General features: G+C 36.5%; 1 protein-coding gene across 1 annotated transcript in view; it reads right to left on the reverse strand.

Annotated features, from left to right (window-relative positions):
- Positions 1-798: 798 nt before the first annotated feature.
- EDIL3 (EGF like repeats and discoidin domains 3) overlaps positions 799-25,844 on the reverse strand; it is a 264,656-nt gene continuing 239,610 nt past the window's right edge. The window contains exons 10-11 of the mRNA XM_082782474.1: positions 12,350-12,505; positions 799-1,279 (exon numbers count right to left, since the gene is read on the reverse strand). Of these exons, the coding sequence (XP_082638600.1) occupies positions 1,130-1,279; positions 12,350-12,505 (306 nt within the window). The 3' untranslated portion in view covers positions 799-1,129. The remainder of the gene's footprint in view (positions 1,280-12,349; positions 12,506-25,844) is intronic.

Below are 25,844 nucleotides of genomic sequence, written 5' to 3' on the forward strand. Positions count from 1 at the left end.
GAACTACAACTTCTCTTGCCTCCATTCTTGTGAAGAAAGACATGACCATTCACATTCTTCTGAATGAAAGACATAAGAGCCTAGTGAGAAGGTTTCCCTGGAGTCAGGAGTCATTCCTCCTGTGCATCTTGTAGCATCTAATTCCCTCACCCCATGTGTGCCTCCTCACAGAAATTCAGGAGGTTTCTGAAGGAATTAATCACGCATACAGCTCCATCTAGAGTTGCTCACTCCTGGGCAAGTCACCAAAGGGCTCAGGATTTATGCTGTGCTGTGTGCTTGTACTTTTGTGAGTACTGAGGATGAGAATCCTCAGGTACCACAGAGTCTCATCTCAGCCTCCTTGAAAAAGCACACCTCAAGCAGAATTAATACACTTTGGCAAATTCATTAACTTCATAACATACTGATAGCAGATTTTGTTCCGTATACAAACAGGTCACCTCTTTCAGAGAAAACAACATTAAAGGTGATACTGAACAGAAAAGATGTTAGTTATGTCTACTGCATGCAAAATTGAGAAGGAAAATGGGTTTAGCTAGTTGCATGGACTCTGCTGTTGAGATGAAAATAATGAAAGGTAGCTTGTAATATCACAGGTACTGTATTTTACAGTACCATAGAGTATTTTCCAAAATATATGTCATAAATACTGACAGTGTTTGATAGGCACAATTACTATAATGCAGTCATCCCCAAGTAAACTTATTGCTAAAAGCTGCAGTATCACTTTTTGCAAGTAAGATGACAGAATGATTTATGGAGAACTCGTCAGCCCAATGTTTCTAAAGCTGCAAATAAGCTTTGTCACGCTATTTCTCTTCCCTTGTAAAAAGGATGCTGCGGTTTTTCCCTAACACATTTGAACTAGTGCGAACAACTTAAAGGAGAGCTAGAAAGATAATTCCACAGCTAAAGGGACAACACTAACAGATTTCAAGGACAAAATCGGATTGGATCTTTTAAAGGGCAGGCTTAGACCTCCTTGCGAAAGACAGCTAGCGGCCTACCATAAAATGAGCACTTGGTCATGAAAAACCCACTCAGCTTCCTACAGGCTTTGCGCAGTTTCTTCTAGGGAGGGACTGGTAGGTGTGTGGAGAGCTGTGAGGCCTGGCGGAGCCCCGCGTCAGTCCTCCTCTGTGCAGCCCAGCAGCTCCGACCGCAGGGTGATCCGGCCGTACCACGACCATGGGATGATGCGGATGTGCCGGGCGTAGACTGGGGGGTCGATGACATTCTTACGGTGCGTATCATTGTCGAAGTTACCCTGGAACACCTGGAAGACAAGCAGCAAGAATATGGGTGGCTATGTGAGTGCTGAGTGATGACTGAGTGAGCAAGGGGAGCCTGGGACAGATCTCCCTTCTCCCCCTGACACCTGCTGGGTTCAGGAAGGGCTGGTCCTCTCTGCACAGAGTTTTCCACATCTATTCCTCGTGGTTGGCGTTTTATAAGATGTCTGACAAATACTGGCCCAGAACCAGAACTGCATCCCTACTTCGTGAAGATCTACCCAGTGTGTTTCTCAGAGAACAGGGAACAACGTCCTCTAAAAAAACACCAGATACCTGGAAAATACCTCCATGTAATAATATCCGTGGGATCCAAAAGGACCTGACAAAGCAAGCCAAGTGCCTGAAACTCTGTAAGTAGGGGCCAAAGGAGAGAGAAGAAACCTGAAATCTGGTGGGGCAGGTTACAGAGAAATGACCTCATGTATGTGTCCCAGAAGCTGTGTGGGGTCATGGCTCAGGCCTGGGAATTTCACTGCATGACACTGAGGATTCAGTCCTTGGTTGGAAGCACCATTAACATTTACAAAATCAAACATCTTTTTACTTGGCATTTGTATCATGTCAAGTTAATCTCAGGAGATCCTGTTATTGTTTTGAATGAAATAACATTAGTAATTAAAGTTAAGAAGGATTTTTACTCTATCACTCACAAATGTAATTTGGATGCAACTGCATAAGCCATCATAAAGCTAGTGATTCTCAAGGATACTATCTTTTGTTGAAAAATACTACATGAATTAATAGCATTGGTAAGCAGTAAAGTTTGTAATTTAATTTAAAAAAAATCTTTACACAGTATAATGAATGTTTAGACATTATTTCCATTAGTATGTTTTAGCCAATACATCAGTGAGTTCCCAAACTCCTGTCTGTGTTAGAACAATGACAGATTTTCCCCCTAAAAGCCACAATTCAAATTCAAAGGCCACAGTATTACTTTTTGGCAAAATGATCAGATTTTCCTCCTGAGATATTTTCCGTTTATATGGGAAATGCTCAATGTCTTCAAATGTCAGCCGATTCACTTTCCATTTACAAAAACAGTATTTGATGGATTTTTAACTTGAAATGAGTGAGTTTCATTTGCATCAAGCAGAAAAGGAATATGAACCTTCTGCACAAGTGTTTATATGACTGAATTAGTGCAGAATAACAATTTTCTTGGAAGTTCTTAGGAAAAATGTCAGAGGTTGAATTCAGAAGAAGCTCAACCACTATTTTAGTCTTTAAGCTTCTCTCAAGTGCTATCAATCTGGCATTTTCAACAAAACATGTACACTCCACAAGTGCTGCTCTTTCATAAGTGATATATTTCCCTCCTCGCCTGGCATCTCAGCATAGAGAGTTGGGAGCATTCAAGTACCTAGCAGTTAAGAGAGAGAGATAAAACTGCAAGACAGACTGACCACAGAAACATCAGTGCTGCGACTCTAAGGGAAAAAAATATGTATTTATGACAGGAAAATTTTTTGTTGCCTGAGTACAGTCTTGATTACATTAATCAGCTAGAGCTTGGCTAAGATTGCTTCTGTATTTGAGTTTCATTTGTTGTAATGCAACATACAATAAAAGGCAGTAAGCTCATTTTTAAAATTAGAGTGGCACCCCCCAATGTACAATCTGCAGCAAAGAAAGATTAGAAGTAGAAGGATTTTCATTTGATTTCTTGCGCATGCATGCAATATATCTGTTGGTATTTTTTTACCAAGCCAGATGATAAACAATGCAGAGCTACAAATAATTCTTGCTGCAGAGGTACTGGAAAATTCTCTTTTTTTGTTTTCCCCATGGAAGACTTATCTCAGAGATAACATTTTGACTAAGGCTTAGAACAAAAAATGTCTTTGTTTACCAGAAGAACCCATCTACAGCCCTCACATACAGCTACATAAAATCCATACCCACATGCAGCTATGCAAAATAAATGAAAATATCTGATGCAAACCAAGCAACAAAGGAAAAAGTTGGATTATGCTATTTACTTAGTGCAGGAAAAGAAAACAAACACACATATGATGTCATTAGCATTTAAATCCAAACTCATCTGTTTTGGAGGCCAATTTATGCAAATCTGAAATTTACCTTTCCTCAAAATTCAAGATCCAGTCCCAAGAAATTAACTCAAAGTGCCAGGTCAGAATAAGGATTTTAGGGAAATAAATTTATCAGAAAGTGAGCAGAGCTTTGCCAGCATCCACAAATGCGATCAGCATGAAATACAGCACTCCAAGAGCAAAAGTATGGGATTTTTTGTTGTGCACTAATGACAAATTTATTATGGGAAAAGTATGTTATTTGCCATTCTTCACTTTACCTCAGCATAAATTCACTAATGGAGTCAAGAAACTTGGATACAACAAGGAGGACAAAGGATAAAATCTGTTCATTGACTTATTGGTAGAAAAAAAGCTATTTCTGTAGCCAAAAATATAATTTTTCTTTATTTACTTGTTGTTTGTGGCCAAACAGTCAATACTAAATGAACCAACTAAGCAATTAAAAGCTTTTGAAGACCTGGTAGCGTCATACCATAAATGATCACTTCTCAGTTTTTGAGTTCATTTCTACAACACCTCTCTGAAAACTGTAGTGGTTTATTAGCATTGAAGAAGCTCATATTGCAAACCTAATACATAGCTCTATGCAATTTTTCATATATAAAAAATAATAATAATAATAAAAAAAAGCCCAGTAACAAACAAAGCCAAGCTAATTATACTAGGCAAGGAACAGAAAGCAAAGTGCAAGTCACTGATGTGGCTGTGTATAAATCCGGGGTACATGCTCGTTTTGAGTTCTGTGTGGGTGCAAATCTGCTCCTCTCATCTCAACTTCATCAGCAGAAGTGAAGCACAGCAAATCAGCAAGACAGTCACAAGCACAGAAGGATGCCTGTTAGAATATTATCACATAGACTAAGCCTCTTGAGACTGGAAGGAGGTATGATGGATGTCTATAAAATCATAAATGGCACAGTGAAGATCAATCACAGACAATATTGCACTGTCCCCTTCCAGTGAAATAAAACAAATGAGTCACCTAAAGGTCATGGTTCTCCACACAACACGTAATTAAACCATGGCACTCTTTCTCACAATCTTTAGGTATTAGTAAAGATCAGATAAGCCGTTAAGGGTGAGATCAGCTGAGGGCTGTTAAACATATAGGTAAAAGAGAGCTGGAGGCTAGGAAAGAATTACCAGGGAAGAATCATGGCATTATTATTTTTTCTCCTCCGGTTATCTGCTAGAGGATGCTCCCTGTCACGGAGGCAGGCCACTCCTGTGGACAGAGCTTCAGCCTCACTGAACACAGTGGCTGCCACCTCACCAGGTGCCTGTGTTTGTAAAAGTGGGTTTAAGCTCCTAATTTTTGACAATCATGTTTCAGAATGCTTTTTTTTTTTTTTTTTTTTTTTTTTATTTACAGTGGGCACATCTATTTATGCCAGTTTGCATACTTAAAAGGTGAAATTTACTAAACATTTACTCAGAAGCTTCACTAAGTTTACACATACACACCCCACACACGTATGTAGCTCCTCTGTAGCTTAGTCTCTTACAGCTGCTATTAAAATAAAAAAAAAATAGAAAATATATGATAACATTTTATGATCAGTTAATGAAAAAAAAAAAAGAGAACAAAAGCCTGGAAAATACATAATGATATTCTCTGCAAAAAGATTTCTGAATTTAAATAAATCTTGTTTATAACTGTCAAACAAGCAATTTGGTTGTCTTGCCTTTAAATACTCTCTGAATTTTTTTAATTAGAACTAAGTGTTTTATGCCATAAGCAACAAATCCAAATTAAGACAATGCAAGTTGATTCATCTTTTAAAAAGAAAACTGCATGTATCTTTTATGAAGAATACTTTTAGAAGAACTATCTGAAGAAGAATAGCTTGTGAAAATTGAAATTATTAGAATCAATGCTTGCTCCAAATGTGGGGCTGGACATCTGTTTTTATGGCATGTCCACAGGGCTAATTAACAGATGGCTGCAGCGGGGGGAATTGTGGTGCAAGGAACAAGAAAATTCAGTGAGCCTGATTCTCCACAGAGATATTTCTGGATCCCATTTCTTGCAGAAACTGAAATTATAAGAAAAGTTTGCATTCTAGGTTCCTGATAATAGCAGAGGTTATTACCCAGAGGTTCCTGGGTAATAGCAGAGAACTGAAACTTTTAGCATGCGAGCTTCAGATGGTTCAGTCATTATACCATCTGCTATACCATAACTGTATGTTTTATTCTGTGCACAGTATTTTATACAGGTTCTTGGACCAGTTAATCCTGCTCATATTGGAGGCAGAGTATTTTAAAGAGTAGCCAGACATGGCTTCCACTGGAGTTTGCTTCAGTGCATTACATCTCAGTGGTATGACAAATAGAGGAACACTATTCACTTCAAACATAAAAGAAAGCTGCATGAAAAATAATTTTTGATAGTGATGTTCCATTATTTCAGAAATACTATTCATTGAAAAAAAAAAATTGCTTAAGCAAGAAAGGGAATTTGCAGATAAGAACAGCACATTTAGTTGCTTTGAATTTTTTTTTTCTTGGAGAACAAGAGAACACCATGAAGAGTTACAAGTAAATAACACCAGGTCAAAGATGGTAAAAGATGTCCTGATTTCTTACCAGAAAACGAACTGATGTATTTAGGTATTTGACTGTATTTTAGAACGATTCAGTCCCATGAAAGATGCTTCTACAAAAGATTGAGCAGAGTTTTTTAATATACACAAATAAATGTGCAGATATATGCACCTGTGTTTATGTAGTGATTTAGAGGGCAGATAAATGACATTGTTCCTTTTCAGTTGGTATGTAGAAAGTCTCTTTGGGTGGCTGTAGATCCACCACTTCTGATCTTAGCCATCCTTCTGCTCTTCTTTGCTGAGCGCCCAGGAGTGGCTGAAGAGTCAGGATCTGGTTGGCATGCAATGGATAGCTAGGCAAAAGTGTCCAGTGCAAGGACTGTTTTTTACATTTTTGTAATCTATGAATAAAATTATGTGTAACCTGATCATTATTTTTATCTCAAGTTCACAATGGATACCAGGCATGTAAAACTTGTAAAGAATACTAACACATTTTTTTTTCTTTTTTCTTTTTCTACTCAATATATCTTCTGATTCCACTTAAATGGGAATTTTCTCCACTGCACATAGTTTGTGAGTGATTTACAATAGAAAGTTCAAAGCCAAGCAAAAAGAGAAATATTTTGAAGACCAAACTCCTTTAAGAAATGTTTACAGAAATTCACGTTAGCTCAGCTGAAGGTAATAGGAGCCACCTGTAATTTAAACCAGTGGAGAATTTAGACTAAGGGCTTGAAAAACTTAGACAAACACTCAGAGGGACCCTGGGAGGCAAGACACAGTGTTGAAACATTGCCCTGATCTTGCATGGGGTCAATATATTGATATATGTTGTTTATGCTCAATAGGGCTGTTTTGCTTTGTGCAAGCCTTATCATCAGTCAAGTTCCTTCAGGCAAAATACCAGGAAAGCACAACACACCATCCACACCACACAGAAAAATGGGCCACAGATTCTAAGCTGTAAGCAAAATTTCCACTCTCCTTTCCAGTCAGTCACACAAACCAGTGAAACCTAACTGACTGGTAGTTTCTTGTCGCATCTCAGGTGAAAAAAATCAAGTATAATGGAGATTTTTTCCCAGTGAAATTAAAAATATTCTATTAAATTAAAATAAAATATAATATATTAAATAGGAGCACTAAATAAAAATAATATAAATAATAATAATACAATTACTGCTTAGCTATGTCGAATATGTGGGTTGTTTATAGGAATTTGATCTATCAATTTAAATCAGGTATTATTATAATCCAACATCAAAAAGAAAAAAAAAAAAAAACAGTAAAACCTAGCAGAAACCTGGTAATCCAACTTCTTGCTTACATGTATGTTTTTGTCTTCTGTTCCTATAGCAATTAATGAGACACACAAAGCATATAGCTTATAACTTGTTCTTCAGTTTGTCCACAAATCCAGTGGCCGTTGTCTACCTGCAGTTACTCGCACATCTGTTGGCTAATAAGAATTGACAATACTACAATGTGCTAGACTTCCTTAGACTACTTTCACATATGTACTCATTTTAAAAATCAGCCTATAAAATGCCATTTGACTCTGCAGTTGGCCTTGAGTTACTTACAGCATGTCATGCAATTTATAAATCACATTTGGAATGTGATCCAAAAAAAAAAAAAAAGGTCAAATCTGGTTTGGTTGCCCTTAGCGTTGTAGAAATAGTGAGCTACTGACCTCTAGTTGAGGAAAACAAGATAGCTCTGGTCCTTTTCCTAACATGTAGCTTCCTCCTACTTGCCAACCAGCAATTTAATTTGTTTATTTTTTTGCATCGTGAAAAGAATAGGAAAAGAATTCATATTTTCAATGGATCTCATACAAACTATTTAAAATGAATGAGAGAACAAGAAAAGTATTGAAGAAATGTTTTTCTTTTTTTTTTTTTTCTTCGTCTTTTCCCCCCACTACCACTAACTTTTAGTCTGCATTCACAGAAGCTTAGCATAGATGTGAACTAAAATCAATGGCAGTTGAAACAGCAAAAGGCAAACAGGAGCTGCAGGAGTCTGTTCTTGGAACAACATTTCCATTTGTTACTGGGCAAAGAAGAAAACTGAATACCACATTTCCTTCTGTTTAAAACAACTAATTTGTTGAAGGGTCACCTTCAACAAATATAGGCTGCAGGTAGTGCACTTGTGAGTACAAGATACTATTTTTTTGTTTGTTTGTTTTTCTGTTTTTCTCTGTACAATAATTTCACAAATGATGTAAAAAAAAGAGACACAAGTGAGTAGCTTCAGGAATTCATTAAGATCTGCTGATGCATTTGGAGTCTTTCCGTAAACTACTGAACTACTAGATGATCAGCACCAGATAGGGTTAATGTGCTTTAAAGTCACTATATTCATCCACAAATCCTTATTTTCAGGCTGAAATATCTCCATAATTTCTGGATGTGAGATATTCTTTTTTTTTTTCCTTGTAAAATGACATATTTGTTTGGACTTCAAAACATGTTGTTTTTCCTTTATCTTTTCTTCTTTTCTCTGAGAGTTTTTGGAACCATCTTTCTCCTAAACTATTGGATGTCTGGACAAGGATCACAAGGATGAGTAAATCACCTGTGGGGGAAATCAGAAATCTATATATTCTATCCTTCTCAGAGGAAATCATTACACACAGTTATTAAATAGAATGAATAAGGGTAAATTATGAATAATTTATTCTCACTGCTGTTGATAGTTGCCAGTGTCTACCTTTCATCTCCCTTTTGTATCTTCAGGGGACAGCAAAAAACATTTAAAGCTTCACTTTGCTGTGAAAACAGAGTTTCTTCTGAAATGTTCTTCCATTTTGGGCCAAACCTTACATCTTTACTTAAGCAAAAGAAATTGGTGTGGGTGTCGTGAAAAGGCACTACTCTAAGGCAGGACCAGTTATGCTGTTTCTCTTCTGCTCCTCATGGATGATGCATAGCCTTGTGTTTTCTTTGGTTGTTTTTATTTTTCATTTGTCTTTTGTGTCACTCCACTGCAAAGGAGTGGGCAAGAGAACATCCAGTATTTTTGCTGCTGCACACTACCAGTGGGCAAACCTCATGAAAGCACACTATTACTGTATACCAGGCTGGTGTGGTGATGAAGGGTTTCACATCAAAATGAAAGGTTTTACTCAATAATGCTCCGTGCCTTGGGTATTTAATGTAATTAATATGTTCTCAGAATGAAATGGAGGTTAGAAATGTAAATGTTTGTTAAAAGTGCAGATGTGACCAAGCTTTTCCCATTTTGGAAGGTGGGATCAAAATTTGCAGTGGTCTTGACAAACCGGAGAGATGGATGGTGCAATTAGTACACACCAGAATAATGGTGTGTACCAAGCCAAACCTTAGGAAGTGATAAGCAATATCAGAGATGACAGAGCAGGCAGTAGTTCTGTACTAAAGACTACATAAATTAGCACAGATTATAAATTGGATCTGAGGAAATAATAACATGCCGTTACAAGTAAAGGAAGGCACATACAGAGATCTCTTTCTCCCTCTCTCTAATCTATCTATATCTATATCTATAGGTCTATCTATTGTAAAACAGATGACATAGTATTTCGGCTCGATATTAATCAGATCTCATTTGAAACACTCCAACAAGTCTGGGAAACCAGCTTCAAAAAGAGGTTGTCCAAGCAGAATCCAAAAGAATAATTTGAAGCTGAGAAAGCATACCATATAAAGGAAGACTGAAAGAATGAAGATTATTTGTTCCCTTGAAGAAGCTGAGAAGAAAGATGTTAACATACTTCAATCAAAGCAAACTGTGTTAAAAAAGGAAGATAAAATCTGTTCCTTGTGTCCTCTGAGGACAGAGAGGTACTTTGACAGAGCATTGCAGGATGCAACCTTTCCACCTTTAACGATATTTAAGCACTGGGTTTGACTGCTGATACTGTAAAATTTTCATCACTGACTATTTCTAAGAACATATTGAACAATACTCAGGTGAAGAATGGTTTATGATATGAGCATTGTACTTTGGTCAGGTGAAGGACAAGTAAATGAATTAAGTCTTGACTTAATAAAGAGTTTTGACTTTTTAAGCCAGCAAGTTTAAACCTTAGTTCAAACAAGGAAGAACTACTTGCCCTAGGGTAAAGGACCTGGGGTTTGCTAAATCCCATTTTCTATTCAGAAGACCTCAGAGGAGATTGGTGAGAGAGGTCAAGAGGTACATGTCCTTGTGATCTCTCCAGGTCTTTTTCAGTCCTACCTTGAATATCTCCAGAGAAGGAGACTCAACAACCTCCCTCCTATGAAGTTATGCCAAGCTCACTGACAACTAGCATTTTTGGAATGTTCTGAAAGACTCTGGATGGCTTTTGTCATCTGAAAAAAAAAATGGAAATAGCAAAAATACTTTTTTTTAATGTTTGTGTATCAAAAGACCGAAGACTAGACCCTTACCCAGTGATCTTGTTTACTTTGTACAAATTAAAATTCAGAAGATATAATTTCTGATTTTGAGTTAGGTGAATTCAATCACATTCTGCCTTTAATTGCTCTTGATTTGTTAAAGAATCATAATAAGATGCATTTATTTTATTCTTAGGGATGTTAATTAATACGGGATGGGAGATGTTTTAATAAGACAATGATTAAGAGTTTTTCATTGTTCATAGCGGACTGTGCATATAGCAATTAACAATCTACCTGATGATGAAAGCAGAAAGAATTTAATTACTTTGGAAAATGTTATAAACAAGTGTGGACTGGAACAGTGAGACCGCATTTTGTTTTAGATTTGCTTGTGACTGTTACTGTGTTTCTCACTGGAGACTGGAACACAGGTTTCCTTTTTCAGTAAAATGAACACAACAGTTCAATAACAGAAGTTTGGCTTGGAGAAGACATTTCTTTCAGAGTGAATCTTTCACTTCTGCTTTTAAATGCCAGAGATTTAAAATGGGATGTGTGCAAAGTACTGAAGTGCCTATCTGTCATTTACGTTGAATGCATTTACGGTACGTTTACAAAAGGTGAGTTGTTTCTTTCCAATTTTTATCTGGCAACCAATTATACCAGACACATCCACAATCATAGGTGTCAGGACCTACTCTGTTGGATGGCTAAAATAGCTGATTTTTTTTTTTCCCGTTTAAAAAACCTTTAGAACTTGTTGGGGAAAAATCTTGTTGAAGGATAGAACCACAGAGAGCAGCCACTTGGCTGCTTGTGACTTGACAGTGTCATCTTTTAATAATAATCCTCTTACAAACATAACATTTCTATGCACACATGAAGTTATGTACATATGTACATATTTAACCCAGTAATGCAGGATAGCTTACACTAATAAATGACTATATATACGATCAATCAGATAAAATCAGTAAAAATTAAGAGATGCTGCTGTCTAACCCCTCATCAGCAGATCTGCTTGTACTCATGCAACATAGATCAATGCATATCAAAAGCCTTCTCATTACCTAATAAATAAATAAATAAATATTGAATTAACCTATATAAAAATACTCTTTCTTTTATTCTAAGAAAAATAAGTACAAGTGGAAATATTTATTACTCCGATAATATAGATGTTAAAACCACCAGGTATGAGACATATATGTCAGACATATCAGCCATCTGGTATTTTTATTAATGTACATTTTGATTCAATTAGACATAATCCCACTAATATATTTAATAAATAATTCACATTTTGCCAGCTTTCTTAATGTATCCCTTAAGCAATGCATATGTGTTCAGGTTTTCACAGTATAAAAGTGTTATACAGTTTAAAGGAAATGTATAATGAATAATATCCTAAATAACAAGAGAAAAGTTAATTGCTTCTAAGTAAATCAATCAGGAAACCTATACTTTCTTTACACCTCCCATTAAATGTTTGCAAAGGAAGTTATGAAAGTTTTTATGTTTTGTATTCTTTTAATAGTGTAATAAAAATAATCTTTCCATTGGGTATTTGAAGCCCTAGAGTGAATAATTTCCTTAAAAAAAAAAAAAAAAAAAAAAAAAAAAGAGAGAGAGAGAGAAAATGGCTAGGTAATGAGGTGCATTAAAGATGTGCTTCACAGAAAATTATAGAAAATAGTGCACACTTACAAGAATATGCACTGAGACACTGTTTTCAAATATACAAATAAACTGCTATTTATATACCTTCTTCTGTAGAGTTTAAGGAAGAAATAATTTCAATAAATGGAGAACTGTAAAGTTTTATGCCCCATATTTAACAGCATTAAATCAGGTGCATTGCACTGATAGGTATGACATTATTGCACTGTGAATGTCACTGTGTTATACGACCCTTTTTTATTCACCTTTACTTTTATCTGTGGGACCCTATGCATAGCAACCCCATAAAGCAAGCATTGTGTAATAATCTACAGGCTTCCAGCACTGAAATTACTCCAGGCATTACTACCCTATATGCAACCACAATATCATTTTTCTCTTTGCTTTACCTTATCCTTCTTTTGTTTTTCATCCTGGTATATTATCCAGCGCTCCCCATCATTACTGTAAGCAAGCTTGTACGATCCCACAAACTGGACATGACCAAAATCTTTAGCTCCTTGAGTAATTATGCCAGTGACCTTTGTAGGGACAAGAAGGTCGACCTAAACAAAACAAGACACAGGAGAACATAATTAGAACAGTTTCACACAAAAATCACATCACAAAAAAAAAAATATTAAAACAGTGCATTGCTCTTTTAGGTGAGATGTTGGCACAATTTAAGACATCTTTTCTTCTCCATTCTCCAGGTTAGTGTTAGACGACAGAGAAATTCACTTCTGTATCCCGTTTGTTATTCATTGTTTTTACCACATCACGGCGCAAACAGGACAATCTTGTACTGTTTTTGATTGTCGTAGGTGCTACACACATTCCTAACAAAAGCACAGTCTCCGCTGCAACACATTCATCGCCAGAGTGTGTTCCCTTTTGCTCATATTAATCAGAACACAGCGTGCCAAAGGATGATTCCCCAATTCCTTTCTATTTCCTTTGCAATGACAGAGACTGTGCTTTATAAAGTCTTTTAAAAATTTGCTATCATATATTTCCTACTGAACTCTCTTTAAGACTCGTATGTCTTTTTCTACCTCTAAAGCTCTAGCTTTTAGCACTGACATTTTGGAGCTTTTTATTTTATAATCATAGCACAAATAAAATTCAAATTCAAATAAAATCTTAAAGCCTAAAAAAATCTGGGCTTTCATGTATCTCTCACATGGGTCTGCACATTTGTGATGAGTTTTTTTTGCACCAGATCTCTACACTGAATATAACAAATCTGGGCTAGATGCCTTGGCTTAAAGTGATCAAGGAACAGAATGGAATAATAGAAATAAATTGACTTAATAACATTTTTAGAAGAAGAATGGAAGAGTTCCCTATTAGAACTGACATTTTCTGGAAATGTGAAGGTAAAACTTCACATTAAATTCCGCATCCTCCTGCAAAGCGTTAAGCTAGTAATAAAAATTAAAAAATAAAACCCAGAAAACAGAACAGAGATAGATTTATTTCAGACAATAAATAGCTGTGAAACAGTCAGCATTTTCAATATTGTCTGTTAAATCAGGCTAGACAGACTAATAGTAAAAAAATTACAGTAAAATGACAGAATTGCTGAATTCCAAGAGAAGATGTGGGATATGTTTTTATACCAAAAAAAAGTTCAAACGAAAAGGTGAAAGAATTGAGGATCTTTGGCAGATCAAATTCTGAAGAGCTAGTCTTGAAGTTTTGGGAAACTGAAGCCCTCTGAACAGGCCAAATTTTCAATGAAGACATAGGGAAAAGGAGAAGAACAGCTGTGAAAGCACAAGATATTAATAATGAGAAAAGAAGAAAAAATAAACACGCGTAAGAAGTCATGCCAATTCTTTTACACTGTGTGTACTACAGTTTGGACCCAATAAAGATGAAAATGCGGAGAAGTATAAGGATGCATTTTTAAGAAACGAAGATGAAAAATGACTGTTCAGAGCAATCAGACAAGGAATACTGGAGACATCTGCCCCAACACTTGAAGACAAGTAGCAAATAATGAGTATGAAATCCTTTCCAGAAAAGGAATAAATTAGAAGCTGAGAAAACATGACAGTAAATGGAAAATGGCATTTCCCAGAGATGGTCCAAGAGTCTTGGTTCTACCAGAACAAAGGCATTTATTGCCATCCAACAGCAGCAAAGTTGCTCAGAGGAGAAACCCAGAACCCTAGGAGGATTCCTTCCATTGGGAGGATAAACTATTTTTGTTTTCTCTTTCTTCAGTGGAGAGAAGGAGGGTCTGAACCAAGGATCACTCAGAGCAGCAGCCTCCTGTGGATGTTCTCATAGACTGTTTCCTTCCATAAGGAGTGGAAGAGTCTAGCTTCAATGGCCAAAGTGGGCCTCTGGGAGCTAAATACCGTTAATCAGTTAATGCTTTTATGAATTAATAAACACTGGGTCTCCAGACCTTAATTCCAAATATTTTTTGGAGCTGGAATGAGTAGTCTGTTTTTCAGAAAGGCTGATCTGGTAGAGAATCATTAATTTGACTACACTTTCAGGCAGCATTTGCACTAAATTTCAGAGTCAAATTTAGATGCTGTTTATAAATAATTTTGACATTAACGTTTTCCAATGGTAACTTTTTTTAAGCAGAGGATGTTTCCTATACTAAAAGTTAGTACATCTCCTGCTAACATGAAAAAATGCATCCATAAAACCAGTTGTTTATTTTTAAAATGTCAAGAGATATGTAAAAGGATTTCACAAATATTTATTTTAACATGGCCGTGACATTCAGAGTATTTCTCTTCTCACTGAAATTCAGAACAAGAAAAAGGTCTTACTCATATTCAGGGGATTTCAGAGGTAAAATCACAATAAATCTTTATTATAATCCAGATCCAGATTTAATAAAAATGTCCTAGTAACAATTGCTTTGTGCTTACAGTACATATTTATTGGCCTTATACTCTTGTTCAGAAAAATGATGTGGGAAGCTGGAAAATAATTTAGCATTTTTTTCTTTTTATTATTATTATTTTTTCCCTGGAAAGACTTCTTAAATATTACTATGTAGAATATGTTTCTGTGTGTGCATGTTTATGTGTGTGTGTGTTTTATACAAAAAAGAGAGAAAGAAAAAAAGACGGCATTAATAGATAGGGACTGTTCTACATCTTGACAGTACAGACAATAGAAATTGCTGAAGACGAAGAAAAAGAAAACAAGAATGCACCCAAGTCTTTTTCTCTTACTTTGGTATCTTATTTACTTGTTTGTCCATAAGCCAATAAGAAACCTTTGTGTAATAAAGACTACTTTTAACCCATCATTAAAACAAAAACAAACAAAAAGCTGTTTTTACTGTGTTGCTTTATTACATCCTGGAAAGGGTTATAACACCCTTTCTTTTCATCCTTCCTATTGAAAGTACTTTGGAGCAGAAAGGTGAGAAGAATTTACCCCAATTTCTAGGGCAAACATCTGCACTAAAATAACAGAACATCAGAACTTCCTATCAGGATGCAGCACACATTTATTCAGTTAGTGCAGATTGCAACTAACAGGCAATCAAACAAATTGCCAGGGAGAGAAGTTGAATTAACACACAACCACTGTGTGCTCTTCAAAGCTGAATGTGATTAACCTGATCAGAATGTGACTTTGGCTTTTTTAGTGCAGCAGAATTTAGAGTGAGGTGGAGGCAATTAGTCTGCGACTGATAGGATCATTAGCTGGTTACACGAAGAACCATGGTTTACAGTTTAATGTACATTCCTACAAGCAGCTGATCAAAAAGCAGTTTAACATCTTGTCTCTGGAAGAACTCTCTTGGGCTATAGCTGCTTCCTTTGTAAATATCTATTTCCCACCTTGCTTCAGATGTTAAAGATGATTTAGTTTGATTTAGAGAATTTAAGAAAAGTGCCTAGAAAAACTCACCTGAACATGAAACTTTCTTAATGAAATGGATGTGCAGCATGAACTGTGTGGCACTGTACAGTTAGACACAGAGTGACTAGTACTTCTATTTACACTGTAAGTAGGTCTGCTTCATCAGGGAAAAAGTCATACAGGTGTTCTGTCCCTGCTGTGAGTGGTCCAGAGCTGAAAAAAACCTTGACTTTCCCTACTTGTCTGTGCAGGTGTGCTGAATTTTCATATAAATATCTTTGCAGCTAGACTCTTAGAGAACTGCAACTAGATGCAGATACTTGCAATCTGGCAACACTCCTTCCTCCCAGGAGCAGGAACATAAGGATATAACACTTTTAGACATTTGGAACAGCTGCCCGAGAGCCAGTTTGGATTGGCAAGCAGTACAGCATGCACTGAGCTTGAACACATCTATAATGATTCTGGACTCAAGCTGCCCTTCGTGGCAATGGCTTGGTTATCCATTACATCAAGAAACTTGATGCATGTGGAGTCAATGCACTACAAAATAGCTGCTATAGCTCTCTGAATATTCCCTCCTCACTCCCAACGCACGTTTTCCCTCTTTTACATGCTTACTATTTTAGACTGGGAAACCAGTAGGCACAGGTAGCCTATGTTTATATGGACAAGCAGCAGAGTGCAATGGGTGAAGATGTGCAAAGCAATGGATATTTACACCAGGTTGCCTACACAGTAAGTACTACAGTGATTTAACTTCCAGCTGGGTTGGGCGAACTTCTGGAGCATGTTTCTTGGCTTAATTTCACCTGAAAAAAAATCTGCATCGTGATCTGTGATGCCCTCTGAAGACACTCCATCATGTAAACTAAAGTATGGGAAGTGGAGACAATCTTAAAAAAAAAACAAAACTCGCTTCCTTATCTACATTGCAATGTTAGAGAAGAAGAACCCTCAGAATCCAGGGGGCACTGGATCCTATAAAGCAATGAAGATAATGGTGAGGTGGCTCTCAGCTGACCTTCAGCTCTGCATCTAATCACCTCAGCATTTATAATCTCAGCTTCAATTCTCAGATGCAAAGGAGAGAGATGAAATAGAAGATCTCAGGAGTGCTGAGAGTTAAGGTATTGGTTAGTTAATCTGTCTTTTTTAATTGATTATTTAAATAGCTCATTTTAGTCTGCTCCTTATAAAGATATTATGTTTCTGCTCCCAGTATAGCTAGCCCTGTGCCCAGTTACCTTTGTGGTTTTGTGGATTGTTTTTTTATCAGCTATTGCCAGATAACTCAGATGAAGTTCTGTGTTTCCTACTCATCAAATAAGAGTCCCTTGGAGCAGAAGTACTAGGAATGAGAAGGAAGAAATCTGGGTCATCTGAACATAAGGGAAACACTGGCAAGGTGTTACCAGCACCTGCCTGTAAAAGACTGAAAAAGAAGGCCTGCATGGCATCTATGTCACCGTGATGCAGAGCAGTCTATCATAAATGCTTGCCCTGTGTGGAGGTCTTATATATTTTAGGATGCTTAAGCTAATATTAGACACGCGTGGTTAGCACCTGAATCTCACCAAGACAGTCTAACACACTTCAGCTCTCCTGTGCAGGTTCTCTACTCTTCATCTAAGACCTTGATTCCCACTTTTTTTTTGTTTTGTTTTTTAATGGGAGAAACTGGCGTACACAGATTATTGCTATATTCACGAAAGCCTACAAGAGAGTGAAAGGCTTTTAGTGTCTACACCGAGAAGTCAGAATTGCAGCTCTCCTTATTGTATTGCGCTGGACGTAAGACATTCAACATTTGCCTCCATGCCCAGTCACTGGAGATAATAGGAAAATTGGTGGTGTTACAGTACCTGCTGCAGATGGGTGACATCTATATGCTACTAACAAAATTTCAGCAGCACGTCTTGCTTGTAAACTATGAAGCTTAGAATTTCAGGCTGTTCTCCAAAGGTTCAGATGAGAGGGAAAAAAAAACAAACCAACCTACCCCAAACTACAATCCATCATGACTAATTGCACCTAAAGACTTTGAAGGAAAAAAAAAAAAGCAACTACACATCCTTGGTTTATTATTAGGATTACCACTGCAGATTCAGAACTAGCAGAGTGTTGTCAGTATAAACATTTAGATACACACTATGAAGGTAAGTATTTATTAATTTAACCTGAGACAAGTTATGAGACAAAAGGAAGTGCTCTAGAAGAAGCCATAATAATTTGATAGGAATAGGCATTTCAGTGCATTTTCTTTAATATACGTCTAAAAAGGAATTTTATACGTTCAAAATGAAATTAACTACAAATGTATTTACATTTAATTGGGGTCATATTACTTTGTATATGTTTAAAATTAAAATTCTACTCATGTACCTAGGTGGAAATGGGTTGTTGTCAGATGAAAAAAAAGATTAAAGAATGCAATTCTTTTTCTTCCTAAAAATGTAGTGTTTGTTTTGCTTGCTTCTTTCTCAATTTAAGCTTAGACTTCAACATTATTTTAACATCATGCCACTATATTTTTAACAGTTCTAGTCCTGTAGGTTAAGATAATAAATACAACTATTATTATTTACTCAGATTTGCCTCTTCTTAAAGAACAAATTTCCTCTGAATTGCTTTATGACTGCAGCAACTGCATATAAGAAACAGCATTAGAAAGAATACTATATGCCTTCAGCTCTCCTCAGTACAATTTAAAAGCTAGACACTAGGGTATGAGGCCTGTTGCTTGAAATCTTCATGGACTATCAGAAAATAGATTCCACACTGTTATTTTGAAATCTGAATGCATAAAACATACACACAGGAGCTCACAATTCACTTAATTTCTGTGAGAAACTCCTCAAGTAGCAGCTATTTCTGACATTGTACAGATTGTGTGGATACTTCATTAATGTACTTACGTACTTGGTAATCGCTATTATTTACGTATTATGTGGGAAAAAAAAGGAAACAGAATACCTGAATTACTATATTTTTTAAGTGTTTTAAGAAAAACATTAAGATAAATAATCTATATGATCCACCGCACAGTCAGTTTAAGAACAGGATCTACTTCTTACAGAGCAACATTTTATAACCACACTTCAGTAAACCATGACCAATCTCATTTTAATGATATTTTAAATGCCAAAATGTAATAAAATGAAATAAAACTTCAGCCTTAGGATCTGGATTTTCCAGAGCAGCAAGGGGAGCTTCTACCTATTTCCTATGGGAACCTAACACAGTTAATGTTCTGAGGTCACATAGGCCCTCTGGTAATTCCTGCCTGCAGCACGCATAGGATAATACTGTTTTCATACTGATCCTGCAAACTGGAATGATTTCTGTGAGTGTTGGTAACTCCCACAACTTATCAGTGGGCATTCGTATCCTAATAGGAAGTGGCAATACCCAGCATATCTAGGCCTGAACGTATTCTGAAGTAAAAGAGAATTTAGCATCAAAGTTATAACATCAGTGATGATTAAATCTATAGGCTTTTCTCATAACATTGAATGTTTCATACCTGTGTACAACAGTAATATTACTCAAAATGTGATTAGTGGATTTTAGAAGGGATCACAGTTTGTTGCATTCGTCACTGATGGTCAAGAATCCATTCATTAAACAGCAGTAGCCTTCCTATCTGCTTTGTAATAATCAAAGCTTACCAGTCCTTGTGAGGATGACAAGAGATTTGAAAATTGTCCCTTAAATTACAAGCAATTAAGCAGGCTTAGACATCTGGTAGAGCTAGACGAAGATTTTGGGTTGCATTACAGGACACGTGAAGAGTTGATAAAAAAATTTGTAATACCATTCTGTGCTAGATGAATCAATTGGAGTTCTTGCAGGAAAGCCAATGACAAAACAGCACTTAGTCATTTAAAAGAAAAAAGAGGAAAAAAAAAATATGAATACGATCATCAGTAGTTCATGATGAACTACCTACTGAACACTGCTGCAAGCCCCAACTGTGCAGTACAATTCACTGATTCTAGCACCTAGTTCTGGCTAGAAATAGATATGTAAATGTGTAGAAATTTACATTTGCATTCAGTTCTTCACGTAATGATACATGTCTTTAAAGGCAAAAGAAGTGTATAAAACTGGATGACAATAAGAAGTGCCCTTCAGGAGTACATTTCTGTAAGATATAATTTAATGTAGTTATTGCTCTACTAGTTATAACGATGCTGATAACTTTTGGTCAGAAGTTTTTGAGTATGACTGGAAATGAAAATACAGCACAGGAAAGAACAACTACCAGAGAAAAAAAAAAGAAAAAGAATTAAGAAAAATATCAGTTGTTTCTCTTTCTGTTTGTCTTTCCTCCTATGAACAAGGAACCAATCATCCTGAGAAGCCAGGTGGGCATGTTCTGCTCTCTTTGGATTCCGAGAATAACAAGGAACTCTGCTCCCTTTCCTTATTTTACTAAAAGATATCTCAAATTGACGAGTAAATTTATCTGTAAGATTTCCTGCATGCCTGTCCTGTGGGCTCTGTCCAAGCTGTGGGTTCCCTAATTTTCTACCAAAGACCACTGCAGGGCATCTCAGGTGCTAAATTAAAACGGCAAAACAGGTGCTAGTAAAACAGCAGCAGATCCATGGGAAATGCAGACAGGAGAAAACTTGAGGAAATGTGGTCTATTTAACAATAAGCTTCAGAATGACACCTGATAACCTGAAATGTGAAGGATGAGGAAGTTAACATTTTATAGCAGCACTTTGAAACAGCATAAGCTTTTCAACTGCAATCAGTAGAAATCTAGTTATTTCAGATTTCATTTGTCTTGAGGCATTTGTCAGTGCATTATGGGTTTTAAACTGAAATCAAAGGCTTGTGATGCAATGACTGGAAAAGGAAAATCCTTCCTTAGAATTGAATTACTGCAACTTATGCTCAGTTTTCAGTAGAGAAAATGATGCAACACCTTTTATTGCAGGACTGATAAATATCTTTGTAAAATGTTGAGATCATAAATGGACTCACCTACGCATGAGCAGCCCATTTTATTTTTAAAATGAAAAATAATGTTGGTAATATGGAAGTTCATTATTCACCTGGTTGTTTTTTTCTCAGCTGATTAATAATGTTGCAAATATATTCTGCAGTACATAAAAGTGTCCCAATAATCTACGAGTATGCAGACTATAGATCAACAAGTAAACTAAAGATAAGCTTGCACACAAGATACTGCAAAGTGACTAATAATTAATATAACTAGTGAACTGTTGAAGTACTAACAAAAATCTGCCTGTAAGCAAAGTTGAATCTGTCTAGAAGATAAGTGGGTTTGAGGCTGAAAGTTCCTCCTTGTATTTAAAATCTCTGAGTGTACGACTCTTAGTTTTATAGGAAATGAAGCCAAGACAGCATCATTCAGCCATTCTTTTTAAGAATGACTTTGCCCATCTGTCAGCCAGGATTATTATGCATAACTGGTTTCATACAGCTATGCTGCTGTAGCAATAAACTAAAAATGTCAAAATTGTGCTACCAGGCTTTGAAAACAACAGTGAGCCCCCTGTCCCCATCCCCGTCCCTGCAAGTGATAGGACAGGCTTTTGTTCCCAGTGATACACTATTAATAACCTGCAGAAATAAAGAAAATCAGTGCACTGCAATGTAAGAACATCTTCTGGTAATTTTTGTTTGTTTGTCTGTTTTTTCATTTTTAGTTAGAAAAGAATTTTTGCAGATTAACAGAAGAAATCAAGTTTCTTCTTCCTTTTAGACTAAATGACTTGGCACTTCTAAGGCAATAATCATGTGATGTAGTGGCTTGAATACAATTAAGAGGCCTATTAATCTTCATTCTCCAGGACATAAGAAAGATTATCTGTTATTAGTCAAAAGGACATCCTGGAGCCCCTATTAGAGCTTCATAAACAGACCTCTGGTCAAAATAAGAATGGGCTACTGGCAGGATGTATCCAACCCTGGGACTCAGTTCTTTCTTTGATCTGACACAGATGTATGTTCTTGGCTTTCAGAGCACCCTGTAATGCTTATCAGCTCTCTGCACCTACCACAGAGCATCTGGAAAGCACCGGACACAACTGATTCAAGGGATTAACACATTGCTAAAATTGTTGACCAAGCCTAGAGTTATGTCCTGTGTCCGCTAGGTTTAAACAATAAACAAATCACTTTTTACTGAGAGAAACAGAAGGAAAAAAAAAACAAAAACATCCAGAGAGATATGAGACAAGGAATTGTGCTTTTGAAGTAGTTGATATGTATCTTGGCCACTAGGCCCAACTGGCCTAGTTCAGTTTCTGATCAGGGTAAGAAAAAGTAAGGTTGTAAGAATGGACTTCCACATTCCAGACAAAAGTGACAATTCAATAACCTTCATTTTTACCATCTATGTCATTCTAGAGCTAAGACACCCTTCCTGACGAAAGCTGCACAATAACTGATCAATAGGTCAATATCACACACATTTTCAATGAGGAATTTCAATCAAATGAACTTCAGAACAGTTCAGCTCCCCCCCCTCCTTTTTTTTTTTTTTTTTTTTTCATCTAGTCAATATGAGAACATAAGAAAATGTAATGTGAAAGTTTTTCTCAAAAATATATCCATCCATCTCAGGCTGCCACACAACCTTATAACAGGATTTTTGATGTTTTTGATAAGGCTAAGAAGTGTAGGCTCTAGCTGAATGAGGTGTGAAACAACTTTCACTCTGAGGACTTGCCACAGGTAACACTGGACAAGACACTTCCAGGGTTATGGAAAGGATTCTGCACCATGGGCTTTTCTTCTGCCACCTCCTGAGGCCGCCTGTGGTCAGGCAGCAACCAAGGCCTCAGCCATTTAAGAGTCATACTGCCCAGTGGACCTTCTGGCAGGTTACCCACACATTTTCTAAGGCTGCTTTGTCTTTTGTACCATTCTCTCACTCACCTGCAAATGGTTCTTCATCATGCTCTGCAGTGCCTACACTGAAGAAAACAAACAAACCACATGTACATTTTTTTGTATCTTAAACCTCGAATAGGCTCCTATATGTAAAGCCTCTCTAAACCCCTCTGAAATAAATAGAAGGAACTTAATGATTGCTAGTGGCTGCTATAAATACTCTTGGTGTCAGTGAGATACCACTGGAATGTAATTTTGTAAATTATTTCAAAGTATTAAATTATGCTACCACCATTTCCAATATAGGTAGCTAACCTCATGCTTACTGTTTCCTATGACTAACATACAAAGGATTTTGATGTCAGTGAGTGTTATGCCATGTTCACACTAAGTAGGTTAGTAAAAACATGACTCGTTTTTCAATATATAAAGACAAATTAAGTGACAAAATTTCCTGACCGTACTTTGGCTACCCCTAATTGTAACTAATATTTTTGAAAAATGAGAAAAATACTTTTTTTTTTTTTTTTTTTTTAAATCATTATTATTATTATTATTATTTTTTTTTTCTGAGCCAAAGACAGTAAAAGGGAAATATATAGCTCTGGCTAGAAAAGCCAACCTAGTTCTTCCAAAGACATAACTATTTTATACAAACAAGGTTCAAACCCAAAGAAAACCTTTGGGATTCTGAAGAATATCTGAAGCCAAATATTTGCAATATTCTACATTTGCACATACAAACAGGCAACCCCTACTTACATCTGATACAGCTAACAAAGAGCTACAGACAGACCACAGAGGGTAAGGTCTGGTCTACTAAAAAACAGCAGAAAGATAGGAGATGATCAATTAATTATTAATGAAGTTGAAATCTTAACTTAGGAAGTTTTGAGCACAAACATACACAGAAAGAAGTCTGTGAAATCCTTGCATTAAGAAATCTAAAAAGAAAGTATTTTCAGCTCTGAGCAATGTGTTTTACCTCTATATTCATCAGATTTTGTTTTCGTTTTTGTTTTTCCTTGTGTTCTCAGTGTTCCCATCCCAAAGATTAATCTTTTAAATGACTCCTGCAGCCTTTGCTCTGTCAGGTAGGTACAAGTCTAATTTATTAGAGCCCACTTCTTACTGTCAAAAAAATCTACACTCTTCTGGAAGCCTTGGAAGAAAGGGAAATTTTCAGTCAGCTTCAGGCATGTGGAAGATGTTGTGACACATCCATTTTCATACTTGGATGGTTAAAAAATAATTTTAGAGGTGTAAATCGGAAATAAACCTGAACACCTGCCAATTGCATCTACCAGTAAAAAGTCTAGATAAAAACATGTCAATATAAATTAACTTCTACTAGAAAGCAAGGTATTATATTGGCTGGCAGACAGAAATAAAAGATCTTTGGCTTATCACTGAAATACACTGCCTGTTAAGCATAGTTTCCTATCACGAATTCAAGTAAAAAATTACCCTTATGCAGTTTACAGTGTTTCTCTACTGACCATAAGTAGATGTTTCTCACTCATGCATTTCTGTTCAACAGAGTGGACGGCTTCCTAACTATTTGCTCTGTAGGCAGCAGAAAATATACCTCAATTACTACAAAGCAAATCAGCAGTAATTTGCGTACTGACTTGTAACACATTATTGTGCTTATGCCAGATGACTCTGTAGAAGGACATAATTTTCAAATGTGCTATGGCATTCAATAACAAAAATATTAATTTTTCACACACACACAAAAAGTATTTTAAAGAAACATGGGCATTAATATAAAGGTGTTTCTTTGTCATTTTTACAGCAATATTAAATATTTTTCCATACTGGTAGATTCTCACCACTTCTTCTCAAAAAAGACTTGCCAAGCTGAGGAGAAAAAGACACTCCTAAGGTTATACACACAGTGGAGGTAACTGTCTCATTTTTACCTAACGCCATGCGTTGAACTGACCAGATTTAAAGGTTTAATGAAACTGGGTGGCTGTATTTCGTTCAGAGTAAGCACTGACTTACATTTCATCTGGGGTTAAGGACCATCCTCATGTTAACCCTATGCCCCTACACAACACGCACTGCTTTATGAGTATGAATGTGGTTATCCCCACCAGTTTCGATGAAAACCCTAGCTCTATGCACTGCACGCATCCATAAGCACGGGAGATCCTGAGTTCACATGCAATTACCAGCTCAGTGATTCTGACCTGCTTGTATCACAGGCCAGAGATCCCACTCTGAAAAAAATACAGGTCATCCCCACAAAACTTGAGTTTTAACTTTGATATTTCAATGCCTTTGAACTGCAAAGACATGCGACAGATGAAGCTTCTCCTATGCATACTTTGACTTTAGAAGCCCCTTACCAAAATGGGGATTGAAAAAGGCACTTAAGAGTGATTTAAAAATACTTTGTGATTCCCTGTGGTAAATAGTCCATAGTCCATCTTGAGCAAGAACAACAGGGAAGGCTGAAAAAAAAGGGAAAAAATCCACTACAAAGTGTTGGTTTTCTTAGTATCAACAGGGTGTTTTGTGCACAACAATGGTTTTGCTTAGAATCATAGAATGATAGAATGATTTGGGTTAGAAAGAATGCAAATAATTTCTAAATTAAAGAAGAAAAAAAAATACTAACATGTTAATTGCGAGCATTTCCAGAATTACTACTGCAATCAGGTTGTATGAACCCTGATAGCATCTACTATATTCAGTAATTTATTTCTAAGGACGAGATGATGATCCTATGACGACAGCATGATTTGAACTTTGGTTTGAAAGTGATACTTGGTGCATATGTCTGTAATTACGCTGATGCATAAGAGCATAAAGGTGAGAGGCTAAATCATAGCTGAGCACTTGGGCTTTCAGAGTTATCTTCTCCTCTTTGTTTCTTGGCTTCTGTTTCTGATTGCACATTCAACTACAAAAGGGAGCCTTCAAGAAAAGCAGTCTTTGCTTCTCCAAACAATGCACATTCGAAATGGGTAACTGCCACATAGAAAGCAAACAAAAACCAACCAAACCACCAAACAAAACCTACCACACAATCCCTTTCATTTTCTTGGGACTTCTTGTAGCTCATGCAAGCCTCCTTGGCTTTGGTGGCAAGTGAAATTATCTGCTGGCTGAAGTCTGGCTGCATTTCTGTTGCTCAGAAGGCAGCCAGAGCCTTAATACTGGCACAGC

This window comes from Aythya marila (assembly GCF_965140915.1).
Source record: "Aythya marila genome assembly, chromosome: Z".
NCBI classification, from domain to species: Eukaryota; Metazoa; Chordata; class Aves; order Anseriformes; family Anatidae; genus Aythya; species Aythya marila.